The 14,664-nt window shown below is 43.6% G+C and overlaps 3 protein-coding genes across 3 annotated transcripts; all 3 read right to left on the bottom strand.

Moving 5' to 3' along the window:
• Positions 1 to 3,598: 3,598 nt before the first annotated feature.
• Positions 3,599 to 14,361, bottom strand: LOC146219509 (uncharacterized). Its single transcript, XM_084695279.1, has 10 exons — positions 14,275 to 14,361; positions 13,937 to 14,039; positions 13,715 to 13,827; positions 13,508 to 13,553; positions 13,236 to 13,337; positions 5,206 to 5,709; positions 4,988 to 5,068; positions 4,156 to 4,884; positions 3,959 to 4,001; positions 3,599 to 3,831 (listed from the first exon to the last, which is right to left on the bottom strand). Exons 1-10 carry the CDS (start codon positions 14,310 to 14,312, stop codon positions 3,599 to 3,601), a joined length of 1,992 nt encoding a protein of 663 aa, XP_084551405.1. The 5' UTR covers positions 14,313 to 14,361.
• Positions 7,170 to 8,226, bottom strand: LOC146219511 (uncharacterized; the record flags this gene model as incomplete). Its single annotated transcript, XM_084695237.1, has 1 exon — positions 7,170 to 8,226. A coding segment is annotated over one exon (966 nt), but the record flags the coding sequence as incomplete, so codon positions are not given.
• Positions 8,223 to 10,533, bottom strand: LOC146219510 (uncharacterized). The gene has a single exon (XM_084695061.1). It carries the CDS (start codon positions 10,450 to 10,452, stop codon positions 8,230 to 8,232), a length of 2,223 nt encoding a protein of 740 aa, XP_084551187.1. The 5' UTR covers positions 10,453 to 10,533; the 3' UTR covers positions 8,223 to 8,229.
• Positions 14,362 to 14,664: the final 303 nt, after the last annotated feature.

Here is a 14,664-nt window from a genome sequence, read left to right as displayed (position 1 = left end):
TAGAGCTGCTTCAGTCTTTTTACCACTATGGCATTGAAAGCGTCATCACAGACTGTATCACTGCATGGTACGTCAACTGCACAGACAAGGACAGGAAATCCCTCAGTGGGGTCAGAAGGTCTGCTGAGTGAAGAATCAGACTTCCACTGCCTCCCCTGGACGACATCTTGAGGACACGCTGCCTCGGCCGGCCAGGGGGCATTTGGAAGGATGAGACTCACCCTGCAGATCTCTTCTCCCTGCTGCCCTCTGGGAGGCGCTAGCGGGCCACCACAGCCCACATTCAGACTCCAGGACAGCTTCATCCCCAGGGCCATCACAGAACTACACACCCACACAGCCCTCCTACCCCCCACCAACACAACTATTGATGTTTTTCATATATTTATGTGTGAGTGCGTGGGGTTGCAAGCATGCTTAGATGTGTTGTAGTGTTGTGGAAGGGTGTATGTGGATGTAAGTATTGTTTTTAGTTTTTTTTAGAGGGGGGGGGGGGGTTTAGTGGTTGCACAAGCAAATTTTGTTGAGTATCTAATGCACTATGACCAATAAAGTGTATTCTATTGTAATGATCAACCAGTGTTTAATCAGCTACTGTTGCCTCAAGGTGATTGAATAAAACATATGGTTACATGGCTTGCTTCTATGTGTGCTGAGTGTCAATGCAGACTGGCTTCATTTAACAGTTAAACACCTCAGGATCACCTCTGAAGCATTAGCCTCTGCAGTGACTTGTACTGCTACCTAGCATGTTCCTGACACCAGCAGAACTATGTTCTGTACCAGCTTTAATGGAGTCAGCACGGTCACCTGCAGTTCCACCAACAATCCACTAGGGAGCAGACCACACACACACAGCTAATGCACAAACCATCAGGGAGCAGATTCAATCACCATTGTCAAACGCTGTGACTGCTAATTGTAGGTTCTTAATTATAGACTGTAAAGTATATCTATATTGCAACACTTTTGAACCATGTCATACAATGCCATAACTTTTATAATATTGATTTCACATATGAATATATCAAGGTTGAAATTGCTCGCTGTCAAGTCAAGATGACACTTTATTTTGGTAGCTCTAATCTGCTACAGCACAACAGTGCTCTCCCCCCTCCCCACACCAGTGACCATGCTCATGGCTCGGACCCTTCCGGAACAGCACAGGTTTTCCCTGGAGCTGCTATCCGGAGCAATGAGAGTGATGTATAAGACTGTTGCAGAAATGTTGAGCCTATGTACAATGTATGTGTTTTAGGAAAAGTTTACAGTTGGATAAGAAGCTTGATACAATGTATGTTGATTCGACTTCATTTGGTAGAGATGCCACCTGTAGTTATATAACACCTAACTAGGAGACGTGAATTCTAGGAGACGGGAAGTCTGGGTGACCTGAAAGAGTTCTTGTCACCTGGGGGGGGAAGAGACAGTTGGTCTAAGGACAATGTGGGTTTGGTTGTATTGTTCTTGTCACCTGTGGTGAGATAGATAAATGGATCAAGCTGCACTGACTCTTCCTGTTTCATAGGTTATGTTAATTAAGTTCTTGTTTGAAGATGGTCACACAAAGAACAGTGAGACATTTGATATGTAAATGTATTGTTTTAAGCTGTCACTAAGTTGAGTTTGCTACATTGATTGATAGATTTTATAGAATGCCATTGATCTAAAGTGTATATAAGTCTGTGCATGTGTGATAGTTCTCTATCACTCTTACGAACGATCTGTGTGGATAGGCACCTCCTTTGTAAATGACTGATCAACAAAGCTTTGTTTAATCATATGTAATTTTATAGTCTGAATAAATTGTATTGAAACTGCCATCTTCGACTATTCATATCTACACAGACCAGCTAGAATTTTCTACCACAAGACCCCATTGATATGTTAACACGACGGAACATTGATCACCACTGGGTCTTCTGAGACCTCTTGCTGCTTTCCCATGACCATCCTCCTGCCTCCTTAGAGGTCAAACCGTCTACGACACAGACCCGATGGCCAGCCCCTGTGTTCCTGTGAAAGACGCTTCTTTCACCCTCTTCAAGAAGGTTGACGCGGGCATGTGTGGTCCTGACGGCGTCAAGAGGCCACCACTACTTCATTGTGGGCCACCACTACGACCACTTTGATAGTGTCAAGGTCATTGTGGGCCACCACTGCTACCACTTTGAGAGCGTCAAGGTCATGCTCGTGGCCCAGGCCCTTCCGGAACAGCACAGGGTCTCCCTGGAGCTGTTTGGCTGTGACCACTAGCTGACATCCACAATGTCCACAAAACAACAAACCTATCATGGAAACGGGTCGTAATATCACCCGATCTTTCTTTCAACACAGGCACCCTGGTGTTCACATACAAGATCTACTTTACCTAAAACCTGCAGTAGACCTCATGTTCTGTTCTGTTACCTCTGAGCTGTCTCAAGCCTCCATCATGCTGTTTCTCTGTCTCCTGCCTCTGGCTCTCTTATGGAATGCTCTGCAGGGTTCTAAGGTGCTTGGGTTCATGTGTCTTTTTCATTGAAGAATTGAACCACATGGAGAGTCTAAAAGGGCTTCTGGTCTTATCCCTCTGCTGCATTGTGCGCCGTGTTACAAAACGTTTACATTGAAATGATGCCACATTTGAACTTTAATGTTCAAATGTTTGAATGCTGTACTTAAGTTGTTTGGACTCTAGTGTAGCAGAGACTATATATTTTCATTTTTATGTATACAGTATACAGTATATGTATATATTAGTGCTGTCAGTTTAACGCGTTATTAACGGCGTTAACGCAAAACCAAATTAACGGCGTCAATTATTTTATCGCGCGATTAACGCTTTTTTTGGCCTAGCAAACTTTGTAGTTTTTTTCACATGCTGTTGCAACAACTACCGACGTTAGAAAAACTACAACACCACACCGGATCTAGCTAGACCGGAAACAAAACAACAGGCACGCCAAACACTCGTTTGGCTTGCGAGCTGGCTAAAGATTAGTAGCAGAGCCCGTTTACGGATATTAGACATTCTCTGGTAGTAGGCTAACGTTACGTTTTGAGTGGATGACGAGCGCGAGATGCCGAAATGGATGCCAATAAGATTCTGAATGGAAAGTTTGCTTTAAAAAAAGTTGCCAAATGGTTCTATTGACAAGACCAGTGATCTGTGTGTTTTGTCGTTGTAAACTGAGCTATCATCGCAGCACGTCCAGTCTGAAAAACCACTTGATGGCCAAGCACACAGCTGATGCGAAATCTCTGCCCCCTCGTCAAAGCCAGGCGATTGCAATGTTGTTTTCAATTTAAAAAAAAATTTGCACAAAGCAATCCGAACCACTTTTCTATGTTGATAAGAGCATTAAAATTTAAAAAAAGATTAGGACAAAAAGAAATCAGGGACATTTAGAATAGATAAAAATGTGCGATTAAATGTGATTAATCGCGAGTTAACTATGACATTAATGCGATTAATCGCGATTAAATATTTTAATCGTTTTACAGCACTAGTATATATATATATATATTTATAAATCAAAATAATGAACACTGACAAACACGCTATTTTCAGTAAATCCCCAGAAATAAAAAGTCAACCACAAAAAAAGACATGGCTTCAAATGATATTTTCTTTCGTGCTCAGGCTCTGTGATGAACACAGGTTCTGTCCAAGGGGTCCATATGGATGATATTGCCTGGTCCTCAGGTCCCTCTCACTGTTGGGGAGCCTCTCTAGTCCTCCTCTTCTGAGGAGGCAGAGCAGCAGGTAAAGAGCAACCTCATTCGACGGAGGAATCCTCTCATCCCCCCTTATCTCCTCCCCTCCATCCTTCTCCTGTTGTCCGCCCACTGAGGAAGAAAACCTGCATTAACATTGTATCTGCATGTTCTCTACACAGCTTCCTGGTATATCTGAGAAGTGTGTATGTAGTAGAACGTGTGCATATAGCTTCCTGGTAGCTGAGAAGGTACTCACCAATGCAGCTCTCCTGATCCACGTCAGCTGGGACCTCACTGGTCTGTGAACAGACAATACTAAGCATGTAAGACCATAAACTATACTGTAGAGCATTGGCATCAACTTCCAAACTGCAGTATATTCATACCACATGTACAATGGTAATATTCAGTCTGATGAAACTTGTCAACAAAAGAATGATGTCATGTTCACACCATGAGGAGTCTTGGAGCCTCCTGAGGGAAGACACCATGGATGCTCAGCAGTGGCTCATCTTTTAGAAGCAACAGCATCTTGGCAGAAGCTCCATCCAGGGTCTTGGTGCTGATGAGGCCAGCCTCTAGATCCAGGATCTTGGTGCTGGTGAGGCCGGCCTCTAGATCCAGGGTCTTGGTGCTGGTGAGGCCAGCCTCTAGATCCAGGGTCTTGGTGCTGGTGAGGCCAGCTTCTAGATCCAGGGTCTTGGTGCTGGTGAGGCCAGCCTCTAGATCCAGGGTCTTAGTGCTGTTGAAGCCAGCTTCCAGGGCCGGGGTTGTGTTTCTTGTGATGCCAGCCTCTAGATCCAGGGTCTTGGTGCTGGTGAGGCCAGCCTCTAAATCCAGGGTCTTTGTGCTGGTGATGCCAGCTTCCAGGGCCAGGGTCTTGCTGCTGGTGAGGCCAGCTTCTAGATCCAGGGTCTTGGTGCTGGTGAGGCCAGCCTCTAGGGCCAGCTTTGAGGTCTTGCCTCTTTCCAGCTTCCCCTCAGCAGCATGAGCCCCAGCCTCCCTTAGGGTGATGTCGAGGCCAGACTCAGCCAGAGAAACTGTGGACAGCTGAGATGCAGTCAGATGTCTGGTCTGACTTGTCTTCATGTCACCTCCAGCACTGGCCAGGGCCTTGATGTCCTTCTGGTCCTGGATGATGGCCTTGATGGTGAGGCTTTTCTCCATTGAGGCAGACCAAGACTGGAGGGAGAATTAAGGTTCAGTTGCCATTGAAAACAATCTCCCATTTGGTCACAATTATACTGAACCCAAAGCCAACTATGAATCAATCTGCTTTCTTCACCTTTTCTGCCTGGGGATCAGTGGCCACGGTGATGCTCTCCTTGAGGCTGAAGGAGCTCTCAGCACCTGGCTTGTTATGACCCTGTTGATAGACAGTTCAAACAGTGAGACTTAGTTTAAGAGCTAGTTTATGCCCACCTCTTCTGGAGCTGTCGTGAGAGAAACGTGAAATGTGAGTGATTTTGACATCTATATGCTACAGACTGAAAACACAATGACCTTGTTCCCCCTTGCCAACTCTTCGACCACCTTCCTGGTTGCCTCCAGAGCATGCAGGTTGTAGCTGTCATTCAGCAGGCAGAAAGTGGTAGACTCCACCTCAAACCTGTCAAAGACAGCCTTCACCACATCCCGGGCCAGAGCTGAGGTGATGAACACAATCTTGTGCACCGGGACGTCCCCGTACGGAGCCAGGACAGAGGTGACGGTGTCCTTCAGCAGCCACCGGATCTCCTCCATGGCGGCCTTGGCCCTCAGCCCGTCTACGGAGGTCCAGGTGGTTCCTCCCTGTGTACCTCCACCCAGCAGGTGGCGGAAGGTGATGGTGACCAGCCTGGGGGTGAGCTCTCCAGTTTCCTGCAGGAGACTGGGAGCTCCGGGGACCTCAGAGGTGGAGTGAGAGGGCATCAGGCTGTGAGGAAGGCCAGAGAGCAGATGTCGGACCTCTGTCTCTACAGACGGTCTGAACATCTTCATGCTCCGACAAAGTCCCTCCATGGTGACCTTCACCAGTGAAAAATAGAAGAGAGTTAGAGAGAGACAGAGAGAGAAAGAGAGAGAGATAGAGAGAAAGAGAGAGAGAAAGAGAGAGACAGTGCTTGGAGAGAGAGAGAAAGTTGTCAGTCAGGGAAATAAAGGAAATCCTTTGTTCCAGAATGTGAAGTACTGTTTCTCTGCACCAGGTTGTTGTCCATACTGTAGCGTGGTTTGCTCGTTTAAGATTAGTAATACTTAATTTCTAATAAAGTATAGTAGTTCTTGGGGCACCACCTCTGATTCGTGAAAGGGACAGAGGAAACCTTGTTTAATAGTATCGAATAATAGCACTCGTAATAATCAGTCTAATCTTAAGTAGTAAATTCTATGAAAGTAGAGCAGATCATATAACGTGAGAGATAAGCGAGTATTATACACAATGATTTATTTAAGAGAATGTAATTATAGTGAACACATACCAGACAAGTTATGGGTTAGTTGGGCTAAAGCAGTACAGTAGGCCTAAATTCTAATGAGAGCGCGCTACACAATGGTTGCGTAGAGCGCGTGTGGAGGGGAGGGGAGAAGTTGAGGAAGAGGTAGAGATAGAAAGAGGCTTTTATAGTAACAATGGACGATCAATGGAAACTGACCTAACGATGATTAAGTCAAATCATTTGTAGAATACAATCAAACATCAACAATTCAATCACAACATGCCAATATGTCACAAGTAAGAAATATTGCAAATCGCAGTTACTTTTGTCGGTTTGAAGAACGGAGTCAAATGGTTCGTTATGTCCAACGAACAGAATCGGAATCTCTCGTCAAAGTTCCGGGCGCTCAGTGAAGGTGCAGGTTAAGAGGAATAGGTTAGAGAGTGACGCGTTCACCCACAAGTTTATCCTACGAACAAGCCGGGGTGATTGTACGTTTGGGGGTTAAATACCCCAAAGAACAGGGGGTCATCCCTGTGAAGGTGACCTCTCTCATTGGTCTGTTACTTCCACCTGGGCGTTGTCCTGGGACCTGCCCAGAGGTGTGAAGTGGCTGATAGTTTTGAGTTCCATTATCTCAAATGTCCATGGAATGCTCAAACTTCAGAATATAACAATACAACGTTCATAACTGGTTTTGTTAGTATGATACAATTATTTTGATACCAAGATTGACTGATTTAACTATACCTGAAGGGAAGTTATAATCAAACATCAATTAACAACGTTCTAGGTAAATGAGACAAACACATTCTAACACATCGACTACTGTCCTTGAATTAGTGTCCATGAGCCATGTAGTCCTTGTAATGTTTGTAAGTCCACACAAGTAAGTTCCTTCAAGTAATTCCTTTTGTTCTGACAATGTGAGACCATGGTCTCTGTTCCTGACCCCATGCTGGGTCAGGACTTTGAAGCTCCTACTCTGGGAGATAAGGACAAAAGGGGAAGGACCCTTCCCTTGTCGGGGGTATTGGTATTTGGCTATTGTTTTGGTTTAAGGGAAGGTTAGTTTTGTGAACTTTGAGGCACTTGGGCAAGGCACCTGTTGTGCACTTGTTTCCTCAGCAGTTTGACAGGGTCAGGTTGCTGGTATAAAGCCAGGCCAGGGCTCTGTGCATGGCTTGTTGTCCGCGAGTAGTGGTGGTTTCTTCCGGGGTTTGTGCCACCTTGTCACCGCTGGGGTGCTTCTTCTGGGATGCTTATCGGCCATAGTAGGTCTTCCTACTTTCTGCGCTCTCATCCAGTTTGCATCATGTGACTTCTTTTGGACCTGTGACGCTTCTCGTCGTAGGTGGGTTTCTGCTGGTCGACAGTCATTGCGGAGTGCTGATTTTCCTCGAACTGTGTGTCTCGATGAGTGAGTGGCGTAGCTCTGGGGCGGTCTGGAGTGGCCATCTAGTCCATGGGTCGAGTCTCCTTCTGAGATATGTGGATCAGACGTAGGATGTCCCCCCCCTTCAACTGTGAAGACTGTGTTGTGGACTTCAGGGTGAGGCAGTGGATAGGGCTTCTTGACGTTGGTCCACATCTGGTTTCGTTTGAAGTCAATGAGGGGTTCCAGTCTGTTGAGTAGATCGTGTCCAATCAGCAGTTTTTCGGTCTCAAGCGGAGAAACATGGACGGGGTGGATTAGGGACATTTCCCCTAATGTTAGCTTCAAGTAGAGTGTTTCTGTGACTGGAGCTTTGTTTTGGGTGAAGCCTGTGATGTTGAACTCACTATTTTCACTTGTAATCCATCTTCTGTTTGACCTGGCTATTCCTTTCAGCTGGGCGGCCAAGGTGGGTGCAATAAGGCAGATTTCTGCACCCGTGTCCAGCAATCCTTCGCAGGGTACTTCATTTTCAAGTGTGACGGGGACATAGCTTCGGTGAGCTCTTCCTTTTCTGGAGAGCTTACCCAGAAATGTGTGTAACTGTGGCGCTTGTTTGTGTGTTGTTTCTGGAGGTTGTCTTCTTGTGGGTTTGTGCTGTTTTTGGGTCCTCTTTCCTTTTTCCCATCCAATGAGGGGCACTTGAGGTGTGTTATTCGCGTTGGGGCCTTCTAGTCATGCCGATTTCGATTCTTCTTTCTGGTTTGCGCTTTCCATGTTCCTAACTAAGGCAGTTAGGGTTTTCTTTATGATTTCCATGTCCTTGTCACGTTTATCTTGTTTTTGTTGGTACTCTTGGCGTTTGTTTGAATAGTTTTGTGCCTGATGGGGGTGTTGTTTGTTGTCGTAGTTGTTATTGGGTTGTCTGTTGTAATTGCTTTGATATTGTTCGGGTGTTGTTGAGTGGTCTTGTGCATTATAGGAGTGTTGCGTGTAGGCAGGTCTGTGTTCGTAGGGTTTTTGGAGTTCTCTTCCTTCTAGTTGTAGGTGTGAATTTGATTCCACCACATAGACATTTGGTTCCTGAGGTCGGTTGTTGTTCGCCCAGGATTTATATGCCATGTCCCTTATTTGCAGAGCCGTCATGGTTTCCTGGTCCGCGAAGGTCATCATAAAGGGTCGTATGGCTTGGGAAAGGTTGTTTATAAACATTGATTTGAACATGGGAGTTTCTTCTCCTCCGGGTTGATTCTCTGTTGTAAAGAAAGCTTTCCGGAACCTCTCATAGAATATTTTGGGGTTTTCGTTAGTTTTTTGTCTTGTGTGCATGGCGGTAGTGCAGCCAGAGCTTTTAGTTTCTGAGTGCCACGCTTTGAGGGTACGGCAAGCCATGTCGTAGCTGTCGCGTTCTCCTTCTGGTTGCCTGTCAAGCAGGGCTCTGATTGAGCTGGAAGAAGTGTTTTTCAGTAGGTACAGCTTGTCCGCGTCTGTAGCTGTCGGCAGGCGTTTCAGATTATAGTTTAGTTGGTCCAGATACATTTCAATGCTCTGAGTGGGATTTTCTGGATCGAACTTTTCAATGTGCCTGCTTACTTTCGAGAGCAGATCAAGGGATACTGCCGGTTTTGATTCTTGCCACTTTCTTGGATTTTGCTGATGGGTTGAGCGTGAGTCTTCACCATCATCCCATCTGTCTGGGGCTATGCTGTCAAGGCCTTGTTCAGGTTGGAATTGATGCTCATATTCCTGGTCCTCGCGTCGTCTGCTCAGCCGGTCTGCATCTTCAAATCTCCGTCTCCTGCCGGTGTTCATATCATCTGTGGAATGGATTTTGGCATTCGCTGCATCTAGCTTTTGGGTGGTAGATATTAGTTTCCTATTTGTTTCATACCACTCGTCCTTTATTGTCTCACGGGCCGCTGTGATGTGTTTGAGATCATTGTCCAGGCGTTGGATCTTCGTTTGGAGAGTGTTGTTCTCTTGTTTTAAATCTTCGTATTGTGATATTCTTTCATTCGTTTCATTCAATACCCTAGCTGTGTTTGACAGTAGTGATTCTGTGTCGTCCTTGCTTTTCTGAACCCCCTGCATTTCGTCTTTCAGGTTTTCTAGTTCTTCAGCAAGTTCCTCGCTTTCCCGTTGCAGCGTCTCTCGTAGTTCTCGTTCCTTTTTTTCAGCCTTGAGGGCATCCTTGAGGGCTATTTTCCGTTGAGTTAGCTTTGTTTTAACTTTTTGCAGTTTTTCGACTAGGTTGCTGGTTTCCTGTTCCTCAGCTGTCAGTTTGAGGGCATCTTTGAAGGTTGAAACCTGATGCGTTAGCTGTGCTTTAGCTTTTTCGAGTTCTTCGACTAGGCCTCTGTTGTCCTGTTCCAGACGTTTTCGTTTGTCCTTTTCTTTTTCTTTCGCTTTGAGGGCATCTTTGAGGGTGCTATCTTGTTGCGTTAGCTGAGTCTTAGCGTCTTCTAGTTCTTCGGCTAGGCTGCTGGCTTCCTGTTCTATTTGTTCTCGTCGATCTTGTTCTGTTTCTCTTGCTTTGAGGGCCTCTTTGAGGATTATTTCCTGTTGTATCAGTTGTGTTTCCTGTTCCGTTAGCTGTGTGTTAGCACTCTCCAGTTCTCTAGCCAGGTCGCTTGCTTTTTGTTCCAATTGTTCTCGGCGCTGTCGTTCACTTTCTGTCGCTTTGAGAGCATCTTCTTGATCTCGAAGAGCTTGTGCCCATTGTGTTTTGACATCCGCAATTGATAACCTGAGTTGGGCAGCATAGTTGAGACCGAGGCTGGATAAGCATTTGATGGTTTGGGACTTGCTCAATGTTTGACCCACATTTTCTGCAACCACTTCCAGGGTTTTCCTGGCGATCTCCTCAAACGGTAGACCGGTCAGAGTTTCCACATATTTGGGGTTTTCTTTCTCTGATAGGTAGGCCATCAATTTCTCAGCTTCCGTGAGGTGAGACATGATTAGTTAACTAAGGATGTATTTGGCTAATTGAGGTTATTAGCACAATGCTATTGTGGTAAAGTTCTTAGGCACTTTAGTTTGTAGTGTTTTTTTTTTTTTGTAAAAAAAAAATAAAAAAAATAAAAAATAATAATAATTAAAAATATATAATATTACTTAAAATCAGAAATTAATATTCAAAGATTAGCAATCCAAAAGTGAAATTAATATTCAAATTAAAATTAATATTAAGGTTAACTGGCAGATCAAATCACAGATAATGAACCAAATTGCTGCTGCATCTTTGATGTAGCTTTAAATTGGGCAAGGCTTTACATTAATGTCGAATTGAATGTAAAACAGTGAAGCTTTTCCGAAAGCTAGGGTTTATCAATTTAAGAATTGTGTAACAATTTGTGGCAGTAGGCTGCGTTGTTTGGCTACTTCGAAACAAAAGTCCTTTTGGACTGCTCGCAGATATAGTGGGCAAACTAAAAATAATACACTTTACGTTTAATTATTATTTAGTGACTGTGTTAAAGTTGGTACTGATGAGGGGTAAATAGAATTACAGTTCAGGATGGTCAACAGCGCCGATATTCTGACAACTTTCCACTTTTAAGTGCGCGGAATGAAATCAAATTACAAGTTTTGCTGACGAAGCGTAACTATTTCCGGTTTAGCAAACAATAAAAGTCCTTAAATAAGCAGCGTCCACTGTCTCAATAATTATTTTACTGTTACTTTATTGATTCTAGAAAGTTGAGTGTTTACATTAATGTTGAATTACATGCAAAACAAAGTGAAACTTTATTTAAAAAACTATGTTAATCAATGGCCAATTGCTTAACAATATTGAAGCCTATAGCTTAGTAGAGAACTGCGAAGTGTCTTTCAACATAAAAGTCCTTTAGGACTAAACCGTATGTTTGTTTCTCGGAACAACTTATCAGTTTCAAAGTGAATTCGCTTAAGTCTCTTTCAAAATAAAAGTCCTTTAGGACTAAACCGCATGTCTGTTTCCTAACGAGACATGGAACAACTTAACAGTTGCAAGGTTAATTCGCTTAACCCAAAATAGTAAACACTACTAAGATACACCTTCAGAAGCGTGTATGGTACCAATATAAGTAGTGGTTACGACTCGTCAAAAGGTTCTTATGCCTTCTCTTGGAAGCGCTGCCTTCAAATTTACAAAATGAAATGAAACGGGACGCCGTGTCACTGCGCACGCGCGTACCTCCGCTCAATCCTAGCTCAAAGCTAGATAGCAACCACAAACATTCAGTTGTCACGACAAAGCCAATTCAATCAGTATTCAGTACACAGCGCAGTATTCAAACAGTGTTTAAAACTGTAGCTATTTGGGGAATAGTTAAATACAACGGACGTTTATTTAACCAAAAGGGTGGGAGGGTGGGTTCTGTTTCAGACGGAAAATCTCAGTTATAAATCGCTCGTTTCAATCTGTTTCAAAGCCTCGCACGGGGCTCCAGTATGTAGCGTGGTTTGCTCGTTTAAGATTAGTAATACTTAATTTCTAATAAAGTATAGTAGTTCTTGGGGCACCACCTCTGATTCGTGAAAGGGACAGAGGAAACCTTGTTTAATAGTATCGAATAATAGCACTCGTAATAATCAGTCTAATCTTAAGTAGTAAATTCTATGAAAGTAGAGCAGATCATATAACGTGAGAGATAAGCGAGTATTATACACAATGATTTATTTAAGAGAATGTAATTATAGTGAACACATACCAGACAAGTTATGGGTTAGTTGGGCTAAAGCAGTACAGTAGGCCTAAATTCTAATGAGAGCGCGCTACACAATGGTTGCGTAGAGCGCGTGTGGAGGGGAGGGGAGAAGTTGAGGAAGAGGTAGAGATAGGAAGAGGCTTTTATAGTAACAATGGACGATCAATGGAAACTGACCTAACGATGATTAAGTCAAATCATTTGTAGAATACAATCAAACATCAACAATTCAATCACAACATGCCAATATGTCACAAGTAAGAAATATTGCAAATCGCAGTTACTTTTGTCGGTTTGAAGAACGGAGTCAAATGGTTCGTTATGTCCAACGAACAGAATCGGAATCTGTCGTCAAAGTTCCGGGCGCTCAGTGAAGGTGCAGGTTAAGAGGAATAGGTTAGAGAGTGACGCGTTCACCCACAAGTTTATCCTACGAACAAGCCGGGGTGATTGTACGTTTGGGGGTTAAATACCCCAAAGAACAGGGGGTCATCCCTGTGAAGGTGACCTCTCTCATTGGTCTGTTACTTCCACCTGGGCGTTGTCCTGGGACCTGCCCAGAGGTGTGAAGTGGCTGATAGTTTTGAGTTCCATTATCTCAAATGTCCATGGAATGCTCAAACTTCAGAATATAACAATACAACGTTCATAACTGGTTTTGTTAGTATGATACAATTATTTTGATACCAAGATTGACTGATTTAACTATACCTGAAGGGAAGTTATAATCAAACATCAATTAACAACGTTCTAGGTAAATGAGACAAACACATTCTAACACATCGACTACTGTCCTTGAATTAGTGTCCATGAGCCATGTAGTCCTTGTAATGTTTGTAAGTCCACACAAGTAAGTTCCTTCAAGTAATTCCTTTTGTTCTGACAATGTGAGACCATGGTCTCTGTTCCTGACCCCATGCTGGGTCAGGACTTTGAAGCTCCTACTCTGGGAGATAAGGACAAAAGGGGAAGGACCCTTCCCTTGTCGGGGGTAGGGGAAGGTGTGGATGGTACCATGCTTTGTCTGTGGACTCTCTGCTACAATACCTTTCTGCCAAACAGCCCAGAGAGACGACACTCCTTCTCGGTCTCTCTAAGAATCTCCTGCTGGATCTTCAGAAGCTGGTCGCGTCTCTTCATATACCAGACCTGAGTACAGAAACACCATCAAAAGATCAATTCTGTGCAATCACACACTAACACCTTGAATAAATTAATGTAACTTGCACTGTTACTGTCTTCAATATAGAGACCGTAATACGAGTCTTTGGTTCTCTGGGAGTTTGTACTGTGAACAAGGTCCACTATGAAGCTTTTACCCTTATGGCAGTCAGCTGTCGCAAGTCTTGATTGCAGGCCCGACACCTTCAAAATAGAAGAAATAAAGAGCAAACCATCACTTTTTGAATGACAATTGTTCTCTCTCTCTCTCATACACACACATTCACACACAACCATCACATATACACATATGTGCACAGACATGTATTTTGTAACTCCTGAGAGAAAGACTAAGCCTGTCTCACTTGCTGATGAAGCATTCTTCCCCAGAGAGCCACTCGGTGATGTCTTTCAGAGTAACAGAGGATGGAACCGCTCCTTGCTCCAGTAAGGACATGAACTGCCTCATGGTTGTTTTCTGGGAGACAGTTGTGTCAATGTCTATGCCAGTCATCATATATAATGCCACTGTCATCAAGCACAGTGATACTGTTGCATTTGGTTATGGTTTATCACCACAATCTTACCTCATCCAGACATTCTGGTGTTGTCAAAAAGTTATACAGCTCAGTGAACTTCACAGGAGCATGTGGATCAATGGTGGGAAGTTCCCAATTCATGGCTGTAGGTCTGTGTGGAGAGAAACATTTGGATCAAGACTACAGGGAGTAACATTGGCGTGCAGGTTTGGTAATGTTATGTTTTTATATCTAATTATTTGTGTTGAAAAATTGTTTTTGAGGACAAAAAAACACACTGGTCTCCGGTTGAGACACCAAAAGTCATGAATAGGCCTATACAGTTTGAACATAGTACATTGTTTTGTACATACTGTAGGCAATAACCTTCTTAGGCGTTAACTTACCTCGCAGTGAATGAGGAATTTGTTGGTCTGTCTTTCATTTTTTGTGTAATTGTAATTGTAAAGAGGCAGTGCTTGTCTTGTGTTGATGATTTCTGCTGTGTTTGGTACATCATATTCATGGTAACTTTAGAATGGAATGTTCGACACTGTGATTCATTCATTGTGACAATGGTTTGGAATTCCATCAAATGTGTTTGATCTTCTTGGGATTGTCATGGATACAAATAAATAAAACATTTTAGCACCCTAATAGTCGTTAATCTTGTATTGAGTTAATGTTAAAAATCACAATATTTACCAAGATCTTTTGAATTCTTATTGCTATTCAAAAATATGCATGTCACAATAATCGCTATTCCAACAAAATGTACATTATGTAAATGATCATCA

Source organism: Hypomesus nipponensis, chromosome 28 (genome assembly GCF_054491055.1).
Source record: "Hypomesus nipponensis isolate SF chromosome 28, ASM5449105v1, whole genome shotgun sequence".
Taxonomy (NCBI): Eukaryota; Metazoa; Chordata; class Actinopteri; order Osmeriformes; family Osmeridae; genus Hypomesus; species Hypomesus nipponensis.
The sequence above is the reverse complement of the archived record's forward strand: the minus strand, read 5'-3'. Positions and strand labels throughout refer to the sequence as shown.

Excerpts from the sequence above, each read along its gene's own strand:
- LOC146219510 (XM_084695061.1), bottom strand. The coding sequence starts at position 10,452 with ATGTCTCACCTCACGGAAGCTGAGAAATTGATGGCCTACCTATCAGAG.
- LOC146219509 (XM_084695279.1), bottom strand. The coding sequence starts at position 14,312 with ATGAAAGACAGACCAACAAATTCCTCATTCACTGCGAG. Across the intron at positions 14,040-14,274 it reads AATTCCTCATTCACTGCGAG|ACCTACAGCCATGAATTGGG; the intron begins GTAAGTTAACGC and ends CTCTCCACACAG. Across the intron at positions 3,832-3,958 it reads GGATCAGGAGAGCTGCATTG|TGGGCGGACAACAGGAGAAG; the intron begins GTGAGTACCTTC and ends TTTCTTCCTCAG.